Source organism: Gracilinanus agilis, chromosome 2 (assembly GCF_016433145.1).
Source record: "Gracilinanus agilis isolate LMUSP501 chromosome 2, AgileGrace, whole genome shotgun sequence".
In the NCBI taxonomy this organism is placed as follows: Eukaryota; Metazoa; Chordata; class Mammalia; order Didelphimorphia; family Didelphidae; genus Gracilinanus; species Gracilinanus agilis.
Genome location: NC_058131.1, coordinates 615258279 through 615283726, shown reverse-complemented (window position 1 = coordinate 615283726; position 25448 = coordinate 615258279). Strand labels below are relative to the sequence as shown.

General features: G+C 36.3%; 1 protein-coding gene across 1 annotated transcript in view; it reads left to right on the top strand.

Annotated features, from left to right (window-relative positions):
• LOC123234247 (cilia- and flagella-associated protein 43-like) overlaps positions 1-25448 on the top strand; it is a 178095-nt gene that overhangs the window by 120215 nt on the left and 32432 nt on the right. The window contains exons 18-27 of the mRNA XM_044660174.1: positions 1031-1141; positions 4898-4975; positions 5168-5293; positions 10492-10596; positions 15488-15604; positions 17170-17394; positions 18490-18696; positions 22264-22353; positions 22615-22695; positions 23589-23717. Of these exons, the coding sequence (XP_044516109.1) occupies positions 1031-1141; positions 4898-4975; positions 5168-5293; positions 10492-10596; positions 15488-15604; positions 17170-17394; positions 18490-18696; positions 22264-22353; positions 22615-22695; positions 23589-23717 (1269 nt within the window). The remainder of the gene's footprint in view (positions 1-1030; positions 1142-4897; positions 4976-5167; positions 5294-10491; positions 10597-15487; positions 15605-17169; positions 17395-18489; positions 18697-22263; positions 22354-22614; positions 22696-23588; positions 23718-25448) is intronic.

Sequence of the window (25448 nt, the reverse complement as noted above, 5' to 3'; positions counted from 1 at the left end):
CTGAACTGAAGAGGAAGACTATGAACCCATTCAGTTAGCCAGCAAACATTTATTAAGCACCTACTATGTGTCCCAGGACACAAACAGAGAAAGGCAAAAGACAGTTCCTCCCCTCAAGGAGCTCCCAGACTAAGGAGGACTAAGCACAATACAGACAAGATAAACTGAAGCCAGCTATCAGAAGGAAGGCATTAGAGTTAAGGGGGAATCGGTAGAGCTTCCTGTTTGGGTTGTTAATTTCAATAGAATGAACCTCAGAAGAGAGTTTGCTGCATGATAGTAGTAGAACTAGAATCTGAAAGGGACAAGCAGAAGGAAAGAACATGGATTTCCCCACCAGGACCAATGAATTGGGGATTTAAGGGAAGGTGTAAATAGTACTAGAAAGGATCATCCAATCTTCAGTGACATATAGGTGAAACAAAGTTTCAACAAGTTTCACAAGATAAAAAGAACAAGAGATGAGAAAATCTAAAGTTTAGGGAGGTTTGTTAATTAAAAAGTGGGAGTTCCAAAGGATACACAGGGAAAGAGAAGCAGATCTGGAGTGGAGAGAACTCTAGTTGGAGAAGAAAATTTGTTCATAGCAGCAGGGTTCAGTGTCACTAGAATGAAAATTAACTCAAGCAGAATATGATATGCTTATTGAAAAGGGATTGATGTGAAATGCATGTCAAAAAGAAATCACTTCTAGAGGGCAGCTGGGTAGCTCATGAATTGAGAGCCAGGCCTAGAGACAGGAGATCCTAGGTTCAAATCTGGCCCCAAATACTTCCCAGCTGTATGACCATGAGCAAGTCACTTAACCCCCATTGCCTAGCCCTTACTACTCTTCTGCCTTAGAATTAATACTTGGTGGTGGTTCTAAAGTAGGGTTTAAAAAAAAAACACCTAATCACTTCCTATCTTCAAAATTTTCCCAGAAACTTTGATAGTATAGAGTTTTTGGAGGTTTCTTCAATGATGTGATAAGGACAGTTTGATGAATTAGAGATTCAGTTTAATATAAATAGCTGTTTTTTTTTCCAAGGCGATTTACAAAGCGAAAACAAATATAATGTTTTCACAAGATGAATATTCAGGTGTTTCAGATGGAATCAATGAACAAGAAATTACCTGGCTAGAAAAAAAAAACAATGAGGTAGGTATACATATGTATACATGTGTTTTCATATATATAGAAGCAACGAGGTGATGCAGTGAATTAAGTGCTTGGTCTGGAATGAGTTGAAATTTGATCTCAGACATTTATTAGCTCTGTGACTTTGGGCAACTCATTTATTTTCCATTTGCCTCAGTTTCCACAAATGTAAAATGGGGATAATAATAGTACAGTGGTACCTTAAGACATAGGTTTAATTCTTTCTATGGCCAAGCTCATAATTCAATTTGCTCATGTGTTAAATCAAATTTCCCCACTTAGATTAATGGAAATGCAATTAATTTATTCTGGCCCCAAAAAAACACGCAATTCTTTTTGTGTTACGTGCTTTTAAATACTAAAATGTACTTCATAAATAATAAATAAATATATTTATAGATAATAAAAAAGAATGTAAAGAAATAAACTTGCTTATGAAATGTTATTTACCTTCAAGGTCAGGTGAATATGCTGGTGAAGAAGGTTTCCATTTTGTGTACTATCACTTAACATAATTTACTCTCTACACATGCAACACTACATTTAAATGCAAAATTGACCAACAGGATTTGGACTGGGCCTTGGAGACCAAAATATCTCATTCAGAAGGGATTCTATCCCCACAGAGCCCTAGAAATGTGCCCGATGGTGGCAGAGGTTATTTAGAGCTAAAAAGAATGATATATTTTAGTTTAGAACTCCCCATCACTAACCAGGTTGTATGAAGCCTTCACTGCCAAGTGCCTTCCACACCAACTTTTAGCTCTTTACAATAAAAGAATCAAATGCCTTTTTTAAAATTTAAAAAAAAAAGGTGGCAGAAGCTTGTGATTCAAATATCTGCTCATGACTTAAAGCAAAAAATCCCAATTGTGACTGCTCATTTCTCAAATTTCTCATGACTTAAGTTGCTTTGTATCAAGGCAACACTGTATCTACCTCTTAAGGTTGTAAGGATCAAATCTGATAATATTTATAAAGCAGTTAATATAATATCTGGTACTTAGTAAGCACTATATAAATATTAGCTATTATTCTTATCACCATCATCATCATTATTTTCTAGTTAAAGATGATAATTGATAGCAAAGACAGGATAGGGAATTTATGCATCCTAGGTAGCATTTTTATTTTATTTTAATTTTTCCATTTTTAAATTAATTGATTAACAATATTTTCCCATGGTTACATGATTCATGTTCTTTCCTTCCCCTCCTCCATTCCTCCTCCTGGAGCTGATGAGCAATTCCACTGGGTTTTATATGTGTCATTGATCAAGACATATTTCCCTATTATTAATATTTGCGAGTGATCGTTTAAAGTCAACATCCTCAATCATATTCCCATCAAACCATGTGATCGATCATTTTTTTTCCTGTGTTTCTCTTCCCACAGTTCTTTCTCCGGATGTGGATAGCATTCTTTCTCATAACTTCCTCTGGACTGTCCTAGCATTGCTGCTAGTAGAGAAGTCTATTATGTTCAATTATGCCACAGTGTATCAATCTCTATGTACAATGTTCTCCTGGATCTGCTCCTTTCACTCTGCATCAGTTCCCGGAGGTTGTTCCAGTTCACATGGAATTCCACCAGTTCATTATTCCTTTCAACACAATAATATTCCATCACCATCAGATACCACAATTTGTTCAGCCATTCCCCATTCAATGGACACCCCCTCATTTTCCAGTTTTTTGCAAGGCAGCATTTTTAAATTGTGCTTTAATTTATAACACATAATTACTATGTATTATTGTCCACTAGTGGCTCTTAGCCTTTAATGCCATCTAAAGACTTCTTCCCTACCCTTGTCCTCCAGATGCTCAATCCTTTCAGCTTTCTTGGGTCTTTCTCAGTCACTCATATTGAGGTCATACCTCAAATTCCACCATCACTGCATCATTGCTATTATCTCGGATTCTGAAATTTTCCTCTCTACTTGTCTTTCCATCTTTATTTTTTCCTTATATCCTCTAAACCTATTCTTTATCCTTACTATGATCTCCAGGTCCTTTATCCCTCTCCTAAATATATCACCTCACTTTTCTCCCTTTATAGTCTTGCCTCCATAGTTGATGAGTTCAACTATGCATTTTCCTATACCTTACCTTGTTCCCTTACCTCACTGCCTGCCAGTCCTTAACCCTGGATTACAACCACCTTTATACTCCTACTCTCGAGTTGCTGGATGAAAACATGCAATTGTGCTAACTGTATCCAACCTAAATTTGTGTTGTGTCATCATAATCTCAGCTATAGCCTCACCATTCCACAACAGTCTTTTTTATTCTTCCCTGATTGCATGTCACACTTCCCATAACAAATGTTCCAAACCTCCTTTCTTTTTAAGTTCTTTATATTACCTCCAACCCCATTTATTCATATTTATCTCACTATTCTGAAAACATCAAGGCTATTCACCATAAGCTCCCTCTTCCACTATTCTCTTCACTTTCACAACTCCTCTGTATCTTCACTTATCCTCTCTTTATTAAGCTTCAACTATAATTGGCTCCCTCTCCTTGTCAGGGCCAACCACCTCACCGGTAAGAACCTTTGATCCTAATCTCATCTGTTTCCCCACTGGTGCCTATTAAGATACCACTGTTCTTATAATTTCTTGATAACAAAAAAAAAGAGCTCATTTGGTACTCCAAAACACCATCAAAGAGACTCTCTTCCAATAAGGTATACTTCAAAATTATACAAGATTCTCTGTTAAGAGACAACAACAGAGAGATTTTTGTTCGGTGATAGAGACCCCTAATATCAGGTGAGGCATAAAAATAGGAGATAAATACTTGCCAGAGAAATTCACCACTACTAATAGAGATGCATTGCAAAGTTCAAATTAAAGAGGGATTCCATATAGATGATGAAGTCCCCCAGAAGCTTCTGTTTACAGATTAATGTACTAATTACATCAAGAATAGTGATAGATATTTACATAGACTGACCTGAAAGTTCTTGCTGAAACAAAGGTCCAACTTTGAAAGATGAGCAAGATCAATAGTCTACCAGTTTTCTTATGTGGCAGCAAAACAGAGAAAACTATATTCTCTAAAGAATGAGGGCAATGTTGAGATGAAGAGTGGGTATGAGGAAGTGGTGGTCTATTACAAAGAGGTCTATAATCTATCCTTTCTGCAATCCATCTTCTATATAACTGTAAAAGTGATTTCCTCAAAGTACCAATCTGACCATATCACCTATCTGCTCAAATAACTCCAGTGATTTCCTATTTCAAAATTTTTTCTAACTAATGTAATTTACTGAGCTACCTACTCATTTGAACTTAACTAGATTTTATATAATTTCATAGGACCATAGATATAGAGTAAGAGAGAAACCTAAAGATCATCTGGAGTCTCCCTTTTTTTTTTTTGAGATGAAGCTGAGGGAAGTTAAGTTGACTTACCCAAAGTCACACATATAATGAGCAGCAGAACCAGAGTCTGTGATTCCATGTTCAGAACTCTTTCTATTAGAACACTGACTCCCAATTTTCACTATAGAATTTTCCTTTGTACAATAACTTGACCGTGAGCCACTGTCAAAACTGTGTTTTTGCTTTCTTTCACCACTACTTAAAGAGCACAGACAAAAGAGAGATAAGTTATTGTGATGAGGGCTTTTCACCTTCATTCATTTTTGTGTTGCGCCTTTATTTACATTTATGCTTTTAAAAAAATATACCTTGTCTTCATTTTGGGGGCCATTCTTGCTTTCTGAGTGTCCTATTTTGTTACATTTCAGGCCATGAGAAAAGAAATTAAGGAATTTAGTGAAAAAAAGAAAGAGCTAAAACAAGCAATTAAAGTACTGGTTAAAACTGTAAGTAAAACTGAGTTGTGGCATCCTCCAATAGCATATCTTTAGTCTTACATGATCTATTCTGCTGAATTTTACATAGGCATGATTTGGCAGACCTATATGAATAGCAATCCTATATGTATGGACTCAAGGAAAGAACTCTAAAGCTGAAATTGTTTATCTGTCACCAATATTTTCTTCGTCTTAATGCAGGTTGAGGAACTGATGAAAGAAAATGATTTGGCATCTGAAATTGCACAACTAGAACTCCAAGAATTTAGCCTAGATGTTGAAGAAATGAGAAAACTTCATGATGTAAATGAAAAAGAAGTAGAAAAGGTATAGAAGAATTTACTTGCATCATTAACATGAAAAAAGAAGAAAGAGTAAATGGAAGGTTTCTAACATATTAGCAAGAAAAAAGAAGTGTGCATAAATGGAATATAAAAATAATAGTTTCATTCATTCACTCTATTCCCCCACATCTTGTTGCCACATGAATCTTCTGTCCTTTCCAGTTCTGGAATCATACTCATAATCATTTCAGTACTGTCAGTGCTCCTGGGAAAGGATGTTTTAGTCTACCCCACCCATGCCTCTACTCACCATCCTGTAAATCAGTGATGGAAAACCCCAATGCCGAGTGCTGTGCCCCTCCTCCCCAGAGACCAAGTGCCATGCCCCTCTCCCCCACTGAGTGCTGGGCACATCCTCCCCTCCCCTTGACCCACACAGGAGGGAGAAAGAGCTGGGTAGAAAAGCTGGTGAAGTGAGGAATATCCTCTGTGAGTGTAGAGAGGGGGAGGGGAGTGGCCTGAGCACTCTGCTCCCCACCAGCTCTGCCACCTGTGAGCTACAGACCTTCTCCCTGGTGTGCTCCCATTGGGCTGCTGGGCAGAGGGAGGGATGTGAAAAAATGTCAACAGGCATGGTAGAGAGTAAGAGGGGAGCAGCTCTGCCTATCTAATAACAAACTGGGGGGGGGTTGCTCACAGAGAGAGCAATGTGCCATGACTGATGATAACTTTCCAAATTATAATACCTCATTCTGGCCACCATTCCCTATATTTGTAATCCTATTTTATTAGATTGTAAACTCCTTGAGGACAATGACCTTATGGTTTTTTTCTGTATTCCCAGGGCATGGTGGTTGGAACTTAGTTAATCTTTAATTTTTTTTCTTCATTGAACAAATATTTACCAAGAACCCACTATGGGCATAATACTGTACAAATTATAAGGTGTGTTAGAAAGAATAAAATAAAATGAGTTTTAGAAGACATCAGCACCAGATCCTAGGTTGTAACAGGACAGGTCAGTCCTTAATGATAATTTCATCCTTCAAAAGACTTAAGAAACCAACAGGGAGGAATTCTATTCTAGAAATGATTTTCACTAATAAGGAAATACTATATTCTGGGGTGGAAAGGATGGAAACGTAAGAGAGAAATGACCATTTCATCTTAGAATTTGTGATTGAGAAGGAGAAGGATGCAGCAGGGCAAAGTCTGAAATGTATATAGACTTTTGGAGAGCAGATTTTTCTTCCTTAATGGACTTTTTTGGATCAATGAAAGAACAGGAATATTTTCTCTTAAGACAAAACTGGGAGCAGTCAGTAGAAACTGAAAAGAGGTGAATTTAGGTTTGGCTTTAGGAAAAATTTCTGACAATTAAAGCTATCCCAAAAAGAATTAGGCTGCCACAAGTGGCAAACGTGTTAAACAGAACAAGGCTAATCTCTCTTTCACATGTTAGCTATCCTTTCAAGTACTTAAAGGCAGTGATCATGTCTCCTTTGAATTTTATCTTCTGCTAAATAAATATCTCCAATTCTTTCACTCTATTGTGTGACTAGAACTCAAATCTTTCCCTAATCTTTTTTGCCCTTCTCAGAATGTTCTCTTCTGTATTTTATCTCCTTCCTATATCTGTGGTGCCCAAAAGTGAACATACTTTCAGGTATGCTCTGACCAGGAAACAATACAGAGACTGACATCTATTTATTTCTGGAAGCTATGACTTTCTTAATGCAGCCCATAATTGACTTAGCTTTCATAGTAATATTAGATTGCTACTTAAAACCTGAGATATGCCTCCTCCAGCTTGTGTTTGCAAAGTCATTTTTTTAACCATTTTATTTTACAGCAGCTAGGTGGCACAGTGGATAGAGCACTAAGCCTGGAATCAGGAAGACTTGAGATCAAATCCAGCCTTGGACACTTATTAGCTGTAACCTACAGTACAGTAGAGAAGGACATGACAAACCTCTCCATTATCTTTTCTAAGAAAATGTCATGTAGAGTCAGACATGACTGAATGATGTAAAATTTCATTTCGTTAGATTCATCCCATGTGTTATAATGTGTCAATGATATTTTGAATCCCAACTCTTATCTAATGTTGTATTAGACATCCCTCCCAGAGCTGCGTATTTTCTATAAATATATATTATATATTTATATATCATATTATATATTTATATAAATTTAAATATAAAATATTAAATTTATATAAATATATAAATTTAATAAGCATGCTGTTTTGTTTTTTCCAAATCAATGGTTAAAAAAATCAGAATTAAACTTGAGGATTCCTCTCTAAGCATTGTTGGAGATCTCCCTCCAAACTGTCAAAGAACCATTAATGTTGATTTTTAAAAAAAAGGAACTTAAACATTAGACTATCATTAAGAATTCTTTATGAAGTTATGCTTATTTGGTGCTTTCTTTTCTGGGTGTTCCCTAATCATCTTTTTTTTTAAACCCTTACCTGTTATTCATCTCCTTTTTTTCCTACTTGTAACTCCCCTTATTTTGATGATATAATTCCTTTAGGTCAGGGGCTTTGATTTATCCATGGACAGCTAAATATTCTCTTACCATCTCCCAACTTATCTTGGATAGGAGCTCCTTTATAGTCACTTTTCTTGGCAGGAAAAAAAGCACAGAATTGAGCAGCCTTATCTGTCTCTTCCCTATTGTCAGTTAACAGCACGCCATCTGTTTCAAACAGCAGTTTTATATGTTGTTGTTTTTTTTTTCATTTTTCTCTTTTCCCTAAAGTTGCTTAACATTTTTATTATGATCTTAAATTTTCTTTACTAGCATTAGCTCACTCTGACACTTTTTTTTACAGTACTCTGTCCACTCTTGTACTCACCCTTTGTTTCCTGCTTTTTACTCTCACCTTCTTTGCCTAGCTTTTTTAAAAAAAAAATCTAAGTTGCTGAATGATTTCTAGGTGCATCCATATAGGTCTCTTCAGACAACTCCAGCTTTTTTATCCTCATCAGAACTCATTCTCTTTGTGACTTCAGAATTGTATTCCTAAAAATTTCCCATTTCTGATGGACTGACTTCCTTTATAACATGTTAGTTCATGGAATCCTAACTATTCTTTCTCTGAACCCTTTGAAATCTGCTCACCACAAAAGCTGCATTTCAGACTATATCCTGTTTCCTTCTTTCTCAACACAAATTCTGAAATGCCCAGAGAGGAGTCCTTTTCTTCCAAGGTTTCCATTATTTCCACCCCAGAAAGCAGTTCCTCCATGTGAGTATCAGATGCAGAATATAATTTCCCTTTCTTGGTTCAATCCTTTAGCCTTTTGAAGGATAAAATTATGATTAAGGTAAGTCAGAATCAACACACATTTATTATCAAGTGCTTACTGTATTCCAGGAATGATGCTTTGTTCTGAGGATATAAAGGAAAGACAATAAAACATAGTCTCTGCCCTCAATGAGCTCACATTTTAATGGGAATATGGGTACAAGATGCAAACATTTTAGTAGGGGAATGGAAGGAAAAGAGAGCTGGCTGGATGCTCACCATTCAGGGAGCAGGAGCCAGAGTGGAGTCATCCTGAGGAAAGTAAGACAGCTGTGGGGACAGAATGGGGTTGGGCAGACTAGTTTAGCTGCTCCACTTTTAGGAAAAAGGAAGAGAGAAAGAGACATACACATAAAGATAGATAGATAGAGATGATATTACAATTGAAGTACCTCATCATTATTATATCATATTGTATCTGTGCCAGGAGATGTTCTATTACCCAAATTCCTAATTTTATTTCTTCTTTCTGTTGTAAGGGGGAAAAAGGGGTTTGGGGGAGTTCAATATGTTAAAAGATGGTTGCCAGAGGATTGAACTATTATCAATCCTCAATTAAGAATAATCTCATGTCAAAATTGACTTTTATGGAAGTTTATTTATAATTAAGAAGAGAGAGAGAAAATAAGGAAATAAGAATCTAACTCAGTATGATCCTCTAATTGATCCAGGTAGATCTAATTAGCCCTCAGCCAGTAGTCAGAGAGCCAGAGGCCTGGAGGTGTCATTCACAGAGTCTATTAAAAGAAGTTTCTTAAGAGAAGTTCAGAAAGATTCAGTCTTTAAACTCACCACATGGAATTCAAAAGAAGATATTTAAAGTAGTCTCACCAAGGTCTCAACACTCCTTCACAGACCAAAAGAGCTCCTTCATCAGCCGCCCTCTTCACCAGAAGCTCCCAGCTGACTGAGGACCTTCTTTAAAGGGTTCATTTATGCATCACTTCTTGTACCTCCCTCCTGATTTGCATGTCCAATCACATAGAACGCCTAGGGGGCGGTCAGTCGATTCTGATTCATCACTCACTCTAGCACCTGTGGGTTGAGACCTCCCAGAATTTGGAGGTGCTCTCACCTTTGGTGATTAAATATAAAGATGAGCAGTGTAGACTTAATATAATTATCACACTGTCTAGGTGGTACACAATATGCTTTGAAGAGAAAACTGCTTTCCTTTGTAGCTTCCATTGGTCTTTACCCAAATGTTCTCAACTATGCTTTATAAACACTCTGATTACTCTATTTCCTCATGAGTGTACCTTTTTAATGCATAGTGCTATTGATTTTTTCTCCCTTTTCCCCATAATGTTTTGTTTGAATAAAAAATATTGCAATGATGAGTTTCATCCTACCAAAGCTCATTAATATCTGTGAAGTCAAATTTGTCTCCTTGTGTTAAGACCACTAGTTTGTCATGTTTCCTTATGTTCATGCATTTAAATATTGATATTTGTAGTCATACATTTTACTGTTGGCTCCTTAATGACTCCTGTGAACTTTGTGGCACTCAACAGCTGCTCTTTCTACATTATTTTTTATCTCTATGGTATTGATCAATTTTCTCTATACTCCATCCTTTTTAGCTTGAAAATGTTTGACTAGATTTGTAAAGTCCCAGGGAAATGCTTTTGTATTAGTCCTCTTTAGGTGCATACTGTCCCTGCAATGGATCTCATCATGGCTGTTTACTCTGTTAGTGAAGCTCATAACCCATCCATGACTTCTCATCCTGTGCTGTTTTGGTTCATATTATTTTAGAGATACTTCATAGAGGCTATATGTATGTGTGCACATAATACACATATATGTATGTATGTATGTATGTGTATATATGCATACATATATATACATGCAAATTAATGATGCTAGAAAGTTCTACAGATGATACTTTTTGAAACAATTACAATTTTCTTTTCTTACAGATAAGAAAGGAAGCAGAAATGGAAAATCTAGCCAAGAAATTTTTATGGAACATTTTAAAAGAGGAATGCTGGGATTCCATGAACATAAAAGGTCAAGGACTTAAGGTAAATATTCTTAACATATTATCTCAATTATTACTAACCTTCAAAGCAATATTCATTGAAACTAAAAGTAAGACAACTCTTCTATTATTGAAAAACATTCCTCCCAAAGATCCTGAGCTTTGGAGTCTACTATGGAACTTTCCCTTTATAGTACCTACAATTTGTCCTCTTCATTTAGATCCTTTTTGCTTTGGTCCATTTGGACTTCCACATTAACATCTCCCCATATTTGTCTTTTCTCCTTTCTTCTTTTACTCCTTAGTAATATTTGTAATTACTTCTTCATTTCTAATCTGCTCTGTCACAGATTTCTCTCTCTGAAAATCCTGTCAAACACTGTGTGTTCCAAGAACATATTTATGATGACCACTTTGTCATGGTCTCATGTCCTCTGATACAGGTTTGCCTGAAAGAAAAAAGTGCGGGAGGTGAAGGGGAAAGTAGGGGCATGAAGCATGTAACCATGTTAAAAATGAATATTAATAAATGTTTTAAAATTTTATCATTTGTGAAATAGTTGAGCTTTTACATCAAGGGACATCTTAGGATCATTAAAAGAACTGCACAATTTCTGAAATGTAATCCTTTCTCTTCTTATTCAATTTGGGGCTTAATTCACTATCTGTAGTGATTTATAGTGTGTGTGTGTGTGTGTGTGTGTGTGTACTAGACATCCAATCAGATACTGAAAAGATTGATTCTGTATCATTTTTATTGATCTCCTTTTTACAGTCAATTGATTTTATCCTGTATTTGCCTAAGTTGTGGTTCTTTGTCTTTGAACTTAAATTCCAAAATTCAACTGGCCTATAATGAGTTAAGTTTAGAAATCCATTTCTTCTGCCAATCACCGTTCTGTTCTTGCCTCAAGGAAATCTGTTATCCTTGGGAGATGTGGGTGGAAACCAGCAAGTCTCATCTAGTATCTTTTCACCATCAAGCTATCTTTTTTGATGTGTCTAGTTTTCTTTCCAGAGAAGTCTGGTCCACTATCTCTAACCTTTTAGGTAGACTAAAACAACGAACTTTTCTTAGTCACAGGAGGAAAGGTAGGGGTTGAAATTCAGTTATTGTTTTGATTTGGTTTTTTACCCTTACCTTCTGTCTTAGAATCAATACTAACAAGAGTAGTAAAGGCTAGACAATTGGGGTTAAGTGACTTGCTCTGGGTCACACAGCTAGGAAGTTTCTGAGGCCAGATTTAAACCCAGATCCTCCAGACTCCAGGCCTGATGCTCTATCCACTGTACTGCCTAATTGCCCTCAGTCACTTCTTTCTAGCCCGCAAATTCCTAAACTTCTTTCCTTAATAACATCTTTGGCATCTCTACTCCCATAGGGACCATTCCAATCCAAACACTCATTACCTCTTGTCTAACTTATTGCAATAATCTTCTAAACAATCTCCCTGGCTCAACTCTCTCATCACTCCAGTCCATCTACCACCCAGCTGCCTCTGCATAGGTCTTGTCAGGCCACCCCTGACTCAACAAACTGTAGTGGCTTCTGGTTACATGTAGGATTTGGCATTTAAAGATACTCACAAACTGATCCATTCCTATCTCCAGTCATTTTATTCTATACGACCAACTTATGATCCCTCACAAGAATCTACTTTCTGTCTCCATCAGATTGTTCCCTATTCCTGGAAGGTTCTTCTCACCTTGGCCTCTTTGTTTTCCTTCAAAACTCAGTTTAAATCTTCTCTAGGAAGATTTTCCCAAGTCTCACTGGTTACTAGTGCCTTCCCCTTCGAAATTGCCTTTCCTATACTGTATATACCTTGTATGGACCTAGTTATTTACATGTTGCTTTCCTGTTAGAACACTTTGAGAGCAGGGACTGTTTTTCCATCTCTTAATGTTGACTATTGACATTATACTCATGAAGCTTGTAACTAGTCAATGCCTCTAAACTCTACATTTGGCTTTGATCTTTGAGAAATAGTCATAAACTGTAGAGAGGGAAAATAAAAGATTCACTCAAAAGCATAGTCTTGCTTCTCTGAAGGAGGCACACATCTTCTAGGGCTCCAAGTTTGTACAGAAGTCGATGACAGTAAAAATTAATGATATGGTGAGGAGTTCCTGGGTCAAGCCTAAAATTTGTTAAAAATATAAGCTGTCATCAGTAGAACTTTTATATTGGCACCAAGCCAGGTGCCTGTTTAAATTGCAAGTTGCCAGAGTCGGGCCCAAGTTGCCACAAGGCAAAGAGCCATAATGAAAAGGGGAAAACCTAACCCTTGCTCCTGATGGGTAATATGAATCATGTAGATTATGCAGGTCTGGAAGATCCATGGAAACCTGGAGTATTTTCCTTGACTGGGGTCACCTCACTATAAATCCAAGCACAGGCCAGAGGTGGAAATATCACTTGTTTCTCTAGGTACCCTTTAAGCAAGAGGGCTAAGTGTTTACAGGTACACAGACAAAGAGTGAAAGGGAATTGTCTTGACTGATTATGAGTTCAAGAAATATATTTTTCCACATTTTTGATTGAGTTCAGTAAAAGCTGCCAGATAGGCCATGGTTTGTTAGCCTGACTCCATGCATGGAAGTTGAAAAACTTTTTTTTTTCCTCTTGGGAAGAGCTGGACAGAAGTCAAATTCTGAGTTCCCAAGGGAAAGCTTAGATATCTGAAATACATCTTTAATTGATAGGTCAAGGGTCAGTTATTTGGTTAGTATTGAAATCTCTATCCATGATGCTGATCACATATCTATAATTTACCACCTTTGAGAGTTTCTTGAAACTCAAAGAGATTAAATTATTTGACCATAATCATACAATGTCAGAGATGGAATTTAAAAATCAAAAACATTATCCACAATGCTATACAAATTCTTTTGAGTGGGAAGAAATATTAATTATATTCTGATAATCCTGGGTGAGCCAATATTGAATAAAAGCATGAGCCAAAAAGAGTTTGGAAGGAAACTCTAGTTTCTAAGAAACTCTTACAAGGAAACTTCAGTTACAGGTCATACTATACATAAAGTTGTTGGAAGCCTTAAGCACTGATTACACCAAGTTGCCATCTTCTGAACCCTCTCCTTTTCTCTGTGTCAATTTAAATGATCTTGGTAGTTACTGGTCCAGGGCCTTTAAGACCAAGGTTGTCAAATGAATCCTTTTTTGATGATTTCTGTGATTATTGTTTTGTAAAGCACCACCTAAACATCTTTGTGGGTCCATTTTGGTAACTCTCCACCCATTCCCCTTTCTACGTTAACACATAGATCATTGATGGTAGACTTGTGCTAACTCCAAGACTTCTTTGTGACTTAGGTCTTTCTGACTCGTTTGATATATTTAATTTATATTCAATAACCTCTTCTATATTAGTTTATTTTTAAAAAAACCAATATACTTCAAATCCGGCCTCAGCCACTTCCCAGCTGTGTGACCCTGGGCAAGTCACTTGACCCCCATTGCCTACCCTTACCACTCTTCCACCTATAAGTCAATACACAGAAGTTAAGGGTTTAAAATTTAAAAAACAAAAAAACAAAAAAAAAACCCAATATACTGGGGGCAGCTAACTGGCTCAGTGAATTGAGAGCCAGGCCTGGAGATGGGAGGTCCTAGGTTCAAATTTGGCCTTACATACTTCCTAGCTGTATGACCCCAGGCAAGTCATTGAACCCCCATTTCTTAGCACTTACTGCGCTTCTGCCTTGGAACCAATATACAGTATTGATTCTAAGATGGAAAGTAGAGTTTAAATATATGCGTTGTGATTATTATACTTATAATATTCATTTTTCCATAAGATTGGATCTTAACATATAGGATTAGTTGTTATAGACAAAGAAGTAATTTCAGCTGCCTCTGCAGTCAGAACACTGACAGGTTAGACCAAGGATCATGAAAGACAATTTCTGGTATTACAGGACTCATTATACACTAGGAACCATATTTAGTGAAAGCTATAGAAATCCAAAAGAAATGAATTTGCCATTGTTATATATTGATTCCAGAAAAGTCACTATTAATTCCAGAAAAACAAAGCAGATAGAAAATGTCTCTTATCCTAGTCTGTGATGCAGCTGGAGAGGCAGCCCTCTGAGTGGGACAGTCAGTATGTCTTGAATAGGCACTGCAGACAAACAGTGAATTGAGTCCATATTTGAGCAGATCAAGCTGGATCGCATTTGAGCAATTACAGAATACTTATCACAATCCTAATTTCTTGCAGCCACCAAAGCCCATCACTTTAACACTAGTTATTATATTATTGTATTTTATATAATTAATATATAAATTATATATGTGTTGAATATATATTAACTCAGGGATGCTATATAACTGTAAATCATTGAATAATCCAAATGGCAGTAGAAAGCTACATGGTAGGTCTGTATGTTATTTGCATCACGTGGCTCAAGTAGTCTGCAACAATTACATGCATGTCAGAAGTGGAACAAGAGACACTTAACCCAGAAGTGGCTAGGAAATGAGGTGGGCTCATCATGCAGTCAAGATGAAAGAAAAGACATGAACAGTCTCAATGGAACATTGGTGCAGGTGAAAGAGACCAAAAAAAGGGGGACTTTTTCAATAAGATGGTGGATCTTTTATGCCAAATGTATAGGAAGCTATAGATAAGCATCACACAGGACAAGATGTGAAGGCGTTGTGATATATAGCAATTCGAGAGGGTACTACTTAGGGAAAATCAAGGCACCATTAAATAATCAAATTGTTAAAGAAAAGTCATTGTTTCATACCATTTCTATGACCTCTGGTTCCATACCAGAATCAATGAAATTATAGGGACTTGTATTATAAAAGCATGAAACATTAATGCTATTTATCAGGAGACTTTATTTTTCACCATTAACCTGAAAACATGTTCTTTCCCTTTGTTATTTTTTGTATTTGTCAGGCCTTTCATATTCCTTTGGAAGTCAAGAATTTCCCAATGAAAACTCGAACTCCAGAAGAGTTGGAAGAATTGAATTCAGTTTTACAGATGAAGAATTTTCAAGCAATTGACCTTAAAGTATGGGTTTGAACATACATGTGAGACTTTTTTAACTTAGTCTTCCCTTATGCTGGCTTTCACTGAAATACAATGGAGGTGATATTGAAATGTCATTTCTGTTACTATTTCTAACTTAATTCTCTCTGTAATAAATTCTGATTAATATAGACTTGTTCAGGGGGCAGCTGGGTAGCTCAGTGGAGTGAGAGTCAGGCCTAGAGACAGGAGGTCCTAGGTTCAAACCCGGCCTCAGCCACTTCCCAGCTGTGTGACCCTGGGCAAGTCACTTGACCCCCATTGCCCACCCTTACCAATCTTCCACCTATGAGACAATACACCGAAGTACAAGGGTTTAAAAAAAAAAATATAGACTTGTTCAGTTAGCATGGACACATTCTTTTAGTTATTTAGCCAGTAGTAATGAGGGATTACCTTGAACTATGTGCTTTCTTTCTCCTTGTTCCTTTTACACCCTGATACACAGTTTTAAGACGACTAGTCGAGCAGGGAATGAACTGTTACTTAGGAGCAGCGTTTTTCTATGCAGAACTAATCATTCCATACAGGCTAGAGCCCATCGTTGTATATTATACCTGGCATCACAAAGAACAAAGTCAGACCCTAAAAAGTAAAACACCTTTTGAGATCATTTAAGCTACTGAGCATTTGTCTAAACATTTCTATTTAGGGTTTCTGAAATATGAAACATTCACGATTTTTTGCTTAACTCATACATATTTATTGGTCACTGTGTGAATTAATTCCTATATAAATTACAAACTAATTCACATTCAAATACCCAAGCCACCTCTAGATATTTAAAAGGACAAATTATCCTATCAACCTAATCCCAATATCATATTCTCCTGAGTGGTAGGTGGCATAGAGGCAACTAGGTGGTGCTGGGCCTGGGATCTGGAAGACCTGAGTTCAAAATCCAACTTCAGGTACTGTGTGATCCTGGGCAAATCATTTGACCTCTGTATGCCTTAGTTTTCCCAGTGAAAATAATAGTTTTTATAAAATTTATTAAAATTTTTTAAAAATTATAAAAAATTTATATACATTTTCTAAATTTTTATAAAATAATACTTTTTATAAAGAACTTTGCAAATTTTAAAGCATTATATTTGTTGTTATTAATTCATTTCAATTGTGTCTGACTCTTCTTAACCCTATTTGGAGTTTTCTTGGCAAACTAACGTTTTTTCCCATTTCCTTCATTTTATAGAATAGAATCTAAGCAAACAAGGTTAAGTGACTTGTCTAAGGTCACACAGCTAGGAAGTATTCGAATCCAGATCTGAACTCAGGTCTTTCTGACTTCAGGCCCAGCATACTATCCACTAGGCTACCTAGCTGTCAAAGCATTAAATGAATGTTAGCTATTATTATTGTTACTATTTATCTACAGAAGATTTAATCTCTCCTCTAGAAATTCCTGGATCTACTCACAATTTCAAAAACCAGTGTTGAAAGCAGAATTTAGTTTTAAAATGATTTTAAAATCATTATATTGTTAACAGGTTAACTTTTAGAGAAGTTATTTGTTAATAATGAATATGCTTCTTTTTCATATACAGCTGCAAAAGGAAATTGTAGACCTTCATCTCACAGAGTCTATGACCAGCAAGCCACTGGAAGAAGAGGAGGAGGAAGAGGAGGAAGTAGTTAAAGTCGAGGAAAACATAGCCTTTAATCTACTTGGAAGTTTATTTTTAAACTTTGGTATACAAGTGGGCTTGTTGAATAGCCAACTGGACCTTTATACCAGAGATGAGAAAATCAATCAGATTATATTATTGAAGGTGAATTATATTTATGTTTGAAATTAGTTGCACTTTCTTATAAAGTGCCTTTTTAGCCTGCATTCTAAATTAAGGTGCAGACCAATTTTTTTTCCTTTGGTAAGTTGATGCAGATTTGAATGCAGGTGGCTCCAGAGCCTGAAAGACCCATATTCTGTCTCTGAGATGAACTGGTTGTGTGACCCTAATCTCTTAGTACTCGGGGCAACTTACTTACACTTTAAAGTGCTGACCTGCGTTGTAGGAGGGAGTTCCTTCACCAGGAAGTTCTTGTAGCAATGAAACATCACATTTCTACGTGATAATTTTGTATGTGATGTTTTATAATAATATGTCCCTATGTGATGTTTTATATTAATACAGAAAATATACAGAATTTGGATCGTTGTGACACAGCCTATATTTATAGGAATACATAAGGAATATATTGCATTAGTGGCCAACATGATGATTGCTGGTCCTGGGATGCCACTGTCACCCCTTCATGCTAGCTTTTTTTTTTTTTTAACTAAAAAGTCTTTTACTTTGAGAGGTATGTGCCTGTTCCTACACTGTCATATCTATGTATAAACAGAAAAAAAATTCTGTTTTCATGACAACATAAAGTATCTCTTTTTATCATCTTTTCTCCTAAACCACCAAGTATCAGATAAGAGAAAACAGATTATAGATATACTCAACAGATTTTTCAATGAAAAACCAACCTAAAGGAGAGAGTTCATGATAGCTATACAACTGCCTTTATTTTTTGGTGATAGGGAGCCATTGATGATTTCTGAGCAGGAAATGGCTTTGAATCACTGAATTTTAGCTGGACATTCCTTTTGAGATCATCTTGTCTAAACTTTTCATTTTATAGATGAGGTAAATGAGGCTTATTGAAATGACTTGCTCAGAGTCCTAGCTGATAATAGATTGTTCATCTCCTGACCTCCAGTTCAGTATTCCTTTTTATCATACACTATGAAAAAGTATTTTTAGGAAAATTAATATGATTTTGATCTTTTGCATAGACTTAAGAGTATAGAGAAAGTGGAGAATTGTTAAGATTGTACCATTAAAACTGAAACCTTTACCCAATATGTGGTATTTCAGGACATTATTTACAAGGTTAAAACCATTTTTAATAATGAGTTTAATGCCGCCTTTCAACAAAAAAAATTGGAAATAACACGTGTGAAGGAGAAAAATGTAAGAATTAGAGAAATCGTCCGGGATCTACAACTTGGGGAAGAGGTCTGGGAACCAAACATAGAAGCCTGTGAGAAGCCAGCAGCAGTTCTAAAAGTGAAAGATCATGAGGTACTGTTCAAACTCTTTCATCCTTTACTTATCTGCCTGTCTAATTTTTTTCATCTTTTTCATTTGTTAGATTACTGAAAAATCATAGACATAGGTAAAGTTAATGATGATAATAGTTATAATAATTATGACAGCCCACATTTGTGGCATGCTTTATAAGTTTACAAAGCATTTTCCTCACAACCTTATGGGACAGAGAAAGGATTATTATACTCATTGTAATGAAAAGGAAAATGAGAATTGGAAAAGTTAAGTAATTGGCCCACTATAATAACTAACAAGCAGTTGCCATAGTTCATTTTGGCATCAATGGGATTTAGGTACCAGTAATGTCAAAAGCAGAAGCTCTTTCATTATGGCACCAAAAGGTATGCATAATTTGAGACAGGGGATTGGAATGCAGGAACAAGGGAAAATTAGTTCAGTACAAAGAATATCCCCCAGGATTTAATTATAACATGCTGGTTATCATTAAAGGAAGTTAAAAAAATCGGTCTATATTTCTAAAAAAAGAGAGAGAATCATATGATCATAGAGTTAGAGTTGGAAAGGGCCTTAGAGGTCATTGAGTCTAACTTTCTCATTTTTACAGATTAGGAAACTTGAGGCACTGAGAAATTAAGTGGCTTACCCAGAGTAATAGAGCTAGTAAGTATTGGAGATAGGATTTCAACCCAAGTTTAGCATTCTATCCACTATACCACATGGTGTACACATATCCAGAAAAAGCTTATTTTCATATGATTTACCTTTTATACCAAAACAATAATAATATCTAGCAGTTACATAGCACTTTGAGGTTTTCAAAGTGCTTTATGAATATTTGTCAATCAATAAAGATTTATTAAGCACCTACTATGTTCCAAGTATTGCATTAAGTGCTGGATATACAAAAATAGTGAAAGTCCTCGAGGAGTTCACAGTCCAAAGGGAAGAGACAACAAGCAGACAAATATGTAAAAACAAGCTGTATACCAGAGAAACAGGAAATAATTGCTAGAGAGAAGACACTAAAGAAAATGGGAAATGTTTCCTTTAGAAGATTAGATTTTAGTTGGGACTTAAAGACAGCCAGGGAAGGCAGTAGGTGGAGATGAGAAGGGAGAGCATTCTAGGTATATGGGACAGCCAGATAAAATGCCCAGAGCTAGAGACTTTGTATTTGATCCTGGAGGCAAGAGGGTGTAGTTCCAACTGTGCTTTAGGAAAATCACTTTGGGGAGAGACTTGAGGAGGGTAGACGCAGCAGCTAACTATTGTAAGTCCAGAAATGGCAGGGGTGATGAGGGCCTGTACCAGGAGAGGAGAAAAGGAGGCTTTTGGAGAAAAAATAAAGTTGAAATTGACAGACTGCAAACAGACTGGATATGGAGGTGAGGGGTGGGGAACCAGTGTGAGAGACAGTGAGGGATTGAGCAAGACACCGAGGTTGGGAGCTTGGAGCCTGGAAGGATGGTGTTTCACATAGACAGTCTTAGGGAAGGTAAGAAGACTTGGAGACTTTAGGGGGAAAGTTAATGAATTTAATTTTGACACATTGAGTTTAAGATGTCTACTGGACATTGTTTCATTTTATCCTTACAATAATCTTGGGAAGTGAGGGCTATTATTGTCCCCATTTTACAGATGAGAAACCCAAGATAGGGCTCAGGGTCATAAAACTAATATTTGAGGTCTGTTTTGAACCAAGTCTTCCTGACTCCAATGCTCTAGCCACTGTACCATCTAGCTATCTCTAGTATATGTTTACTTAGTAACAGCATTTAGGTAAGTTTATTTTTGAGCTAGATTTTTCTCTTTTGAGTTTAGGAGGGTGCTAGTAGCATATCTTTTGAAAAATGGAGAGAAGAAAAATCTCATCCTGCCTCTCTTCCATTTCTCCTCCTGCCAGTCCCCTCCTTATCTGTGGAATTATCAACAAAGGAATGGTGTATATAGCATAATTGAAAGAGCACTGGACTTGGAATCAGAAGACCTACATCCTGATCCTGGGTCTGTCACATCAATAGGAAATTCATAAATCTTTTCTAGTCAGTAAAATAGGGATATATATATATATATATATATGTAGAAAGTTGTTGTGAAAATTCAAGTTATCTCATTATCTCAATAAAGTATATATGAAAGTGCTTTGGTAACAGTAAAGGGCTATATAAGTAGAAGATATCATTATAACATTAAAGCCAACACAAGAATATTGTATATTATGGTTGTTGGAGTGTTGCTGGCAATTGCCATCTGTCTTAAGCTGGTTTCACTATAGGCCATGTTTTTATTACAAGTCCCTAGACCTATACAGGTTGGAGTGATACTACCTTGTATATGTAGAAGAGGCCATCATCTTTTCTCAAGATGTAACCTGTAGCCTAGGACCCAAACAAGACTTTAGACTTACCTAAATGACCTTAAAAGGGTCATTATCCTTCTTTGGACTATTTTGCACCTACCTGGAATTACTCTAGCAAAATCTTCAAATATATTATGTTCATATCTTGATTTGCCCAAATAAAGGTAATGGAGACCTCACCTCCCAAACATTCAAGTGACCAAATGCAAATCAAATGTAAATGATTCCCAGGAAGCTAAAAACAGAGAAACACAAAGCACTCACATAACCAATCAATTCCTCTTGGAAGGAAACTAAACTTGGGATCACCATTGGAGCAATCCTCTGAAATTTTGGTAGATCCACATTCCTCCTAGATGATCCTACATAGTGTCTTCCAGACTTATAGCATCACACTGTGGTTTGGATTCCTTTCAGGAGGTTTGCATTGTCTGAACTAACACCACACGGGATTCTGCTCATGAATGATGAAGGTAACCTTTTTCTGAGAAGCATGATGCATCAGAAAACCTGTGTCCAATCTAAAAGTTGGGAACTCAAATTTGGGAATTCTTAAACTTGGGGTTAGTCTCAATGGAACCCCCAAGTCTGAGGATTCAACTTTTAATCTATTTCTGGCATGTGCTTATTCCAGAAAGTTCACTGTCAAGATCTCATCTCTCAGGCCACATTAGCAAGCACATGCAATTTTCATGTTCCCAGGTCAGTCATTTCCAGTTCCTGGGAAAAGGGGATAGGCTTGCTTACACTCACATTCTTTACTAACCTCTCTTCCTCATGAGCATGTTCTAGTGTGCAAGCTCACGTGACAGTGGATCTCTGTAGACCTCAGAGAGGGTGCCCTGGCTTCTGGGGCCAGAGCTTGTCCTCCTGAGCTGAATCAGCCAGACCTCATGAATCCTTTGTCCTGGTGTTCCAGGAATCCTCAAATTCCCTGGGCCCTTTCCTTCTGTTGTGTAACCTCAGAGCTGAAAGGAAGCTTAGTCTTAGTCATTCCTTAGTCTTTCTCATTCTTTTTGCAGAGAACAAAACTTTTTTTCTCTGAGTAGGGAAAGAGACTTGATCGAGTGCTTATTTAATAACAGTTATAACTAGAAATTAAATTTCCTGACTCTTCCAGAAGAAAAAACTATCCAAGAGAAAAAGTTGAACCTATTTAGTTTGAATTTTATGAATGATACAGGGATCAGTGGAAATGAAGTGAAACTTTATCTTTTCAGATTAAATGTGAAAAATACCTTACTCCATGGGAAAGAGAACAAGCAGAGAAAGCTGCAGCCCTGGAATTAGAACGACAACTTTTAGCTGAGGTACAGTATGTTGTTAAATTGCACATGGTCTTTTTTCTATAAACATTTATATTATTTTAAAATATTATATTAAAAATTATTTTGTAATTTATCAATGAGAAATGCTTTGGGAAGAGCCTAATTATACACACACACACACAAACACACACAAACACACACACACACACACACACACTCCAAAAAACTTTGGATCTTCAGTCTTAGATTATTGCTTAGAGTCTGAATGCTTTAATCTCCTCTAACTTTTGGTTATTTTTTCAGAGAGATAATGACAGACGTCGAGGTTTGATGGACATGATGCATGGAGTTTTAGAAATCAAGAAAGAAGATATTTTGAAGATGGTAATAATTCTTGTCTAACCATGGAAGGTAGAATAAAAAAATTAAAGCAAGAACCATGAATTTTATAATCCACCATTTTTCCTAAGTGAGACTGAGTTTTAGAAAATTCTGAAAAAGCAAACATTCCATAAAATTTTAGTGACTTAAAGTGAGTGTGGTGTTGCACACTTGCAATCCCTTTTATTAGGGGCATCTGAGCCTGGTGGATCAACTGAATTCTAGAGTTCTGAGTTGCTGTAGGGTTAAAGCAGATCAGGTGTCTTTCAGCATAAATATAGTGAAGCTCCCCAGTACAGAAAAGCAACCAGGATGCATAAGGAGGGAGAAACTAATCCAGGACAACAAACCAGATTAGGTTAAAGCTTCCATGAGTATAAGTATTTGGACCAAACTGTGAGTGGTCAGTATTTTTCCAACCTGAACAAAATAAGTCACAGTCTCTAAGAAAAATTTTAATAACTAACCATTTTAACCAAATCAAAAGTGTTAAATTTCACAAATTTTCAAACTAAAAGATAACCATATTTTAAAGAGATGAGATTCATGTATCTTGGTAGCAGTGAAGGAAACCCCCTTAATAATATTCCAGTAGTGCTACTGAAAATTCTCTTTGAAACAAAATTCCCTTGTCATATATGATAGTAAATCTAGGCTAGAAATATCACATTAAACAACTCATTGACCAAAAACAACTAAACAGTCAGCACCACAAACTCTATTATACTTTTCTGTTTCATTTTGTCAATTCATCTGAATATTGGACCATTTTCCCTGCAGCCCCCAGGGCTGATTAGCTTGTCTTCTTTGTCATTACCAGTTATTTCTCAGAGCTTTAAGCATGTTATCACTGTGCCATGTTTAATTGATTGTGTGCTTCTCTGTTCTGTCTTTAGGAAATTCCTCTGCCTGAATTTGCGAAAACTAAAATAGATGCTATCTGGACTGAAGATGAAAAGAAACTATTCAAAGAATATGAGAAAAAAGTTAAAGAATTAAGTGATGAAAAAGAAAAGTATAAAAAGGTCAGGAGGAGGAAAGAATATATTAAAAACATGCTTTCCAAATTTCAAAACCATGTGTCTTGGTGGGAGGGGTATAGTAGGGCCCCTCTTATATACAGTTTCATTTTCCACAGTTTCAGTTATTTGTGGTCATTTCAAAGCACAAGAAGTTCATTGAAACTGGAGGTGTGTGGCAGCCATTTGCCATCTGCTCTGTTTTCTTTTGTTTCAGAAATTAGCTCCAAATTCAGCTGTTTTATAATGGGTTAAGTTATGAAATTCAGCTCACCTAGTAATCATTGATCTTTTCTTGACTCAAGAAATCCTTGCTGGCCTTAGAGACTGTATGAGAAAGAAAAGGAGTTAGGCCTGATATCTTTAGCCATCAAGCTATCCTTCATGGATGTCTCGTTTGCTGTCCAAAAGTTAGGCTGCTATCTTCCACCTGGATTCCAACAATGAGGCCTTCCTTCTGAGTCTCATGGGAAAAGGAAGCGGAGGGAGGGGGGGTCATTGTTAGCCCCAGTTACCAAACATCCAAAACAATCATGTTATTCAGCTCTATAACCAGTCATTTTGTTCTAAATCCCATGTCATCTACCCTGCTCTGTGCTTTGTTCTTCACTCCCCAAAACTCTATAAAAAGGGAATTTTTCTGGCTACTTGGGGTCTTGGAGGCAAGTCAGAGGCATGTTTTTGTCAGATAGTATGCCCTTGCTCATAAATGTTTTCTTACTTGGATGTGTACTTCAGTTTACTCTTTTGTTAAAATTTTACATAACAATATGTATAAATGTATTGTATTGTTGACAGGTAGAAGGAAGGAGAGAATCTGGAATTGAAATTAAAATTGTAAAAAGAAAGTCAGAGAAAACTTAATCAGTCCAAATTCTCTTAAAAGAGGTGATATATTTGCAAGATTGTAGCAGAACCTGTAATCAAAAAGCATTTTCATTCTTAGCAAATGTAATCTTTCTATTATAACAAAAAAAATAGAATATAGGCCAGTGTTTGGGGAATATGTTAGATTTATCAGGCTAATTCAATGCCCAGCCCTCAAGTTTATGTTCTATTGGAAGAGTTTCCATTCCATAATATATCATCAGAATGGACTTTATGGAAGAAATAAATGTATGTGTGAATTTAAAAGAAAATGAACTTAACATGAGGCAAGAATGAGAGTCATTTATTGGACATCTTCTTCACAACTAATATTTTCAATATGTTAAAAGAAAACAAGGAAGACCCTTACCACATTGGATGGGGACCCCTTATTGCAAACTTATAGGAAGATACAGACAAAAATGATACAAGATAGACAGGCATGCTCATACTCATTTTAGAGGGAGTATGTTGAAGAGCCAGAATTAAAAGTTCCACTGTCTTTGGCTTTATTAAAATAGAATTTGTTGTCATCTATTTCTTGATTATTCAATCAGTGGGTGCCTAATGGACTATGTTCTATTGGGGATGCAAAGAAAAAAATCTTATTCTTTACCCTTAAGGAGCTTCTAGACCTCTTGGACTAACCAAATATACCAATGAAATGCTTAGAAAATCACTATAAAACATCTTTTGAATTAATGTGAGAGGATTAATATACATAGGTATTTCTTTCTAAAAAATGTGTATCAAAACTGCCATGGGACATATAGTATCAATGATTATATTATCACTCTGAAAAGTATCATGCACTCATAGATCTAAAGCTATCTTAAAGATGCGAAATCTAGAGAATACATCCATTTGGAA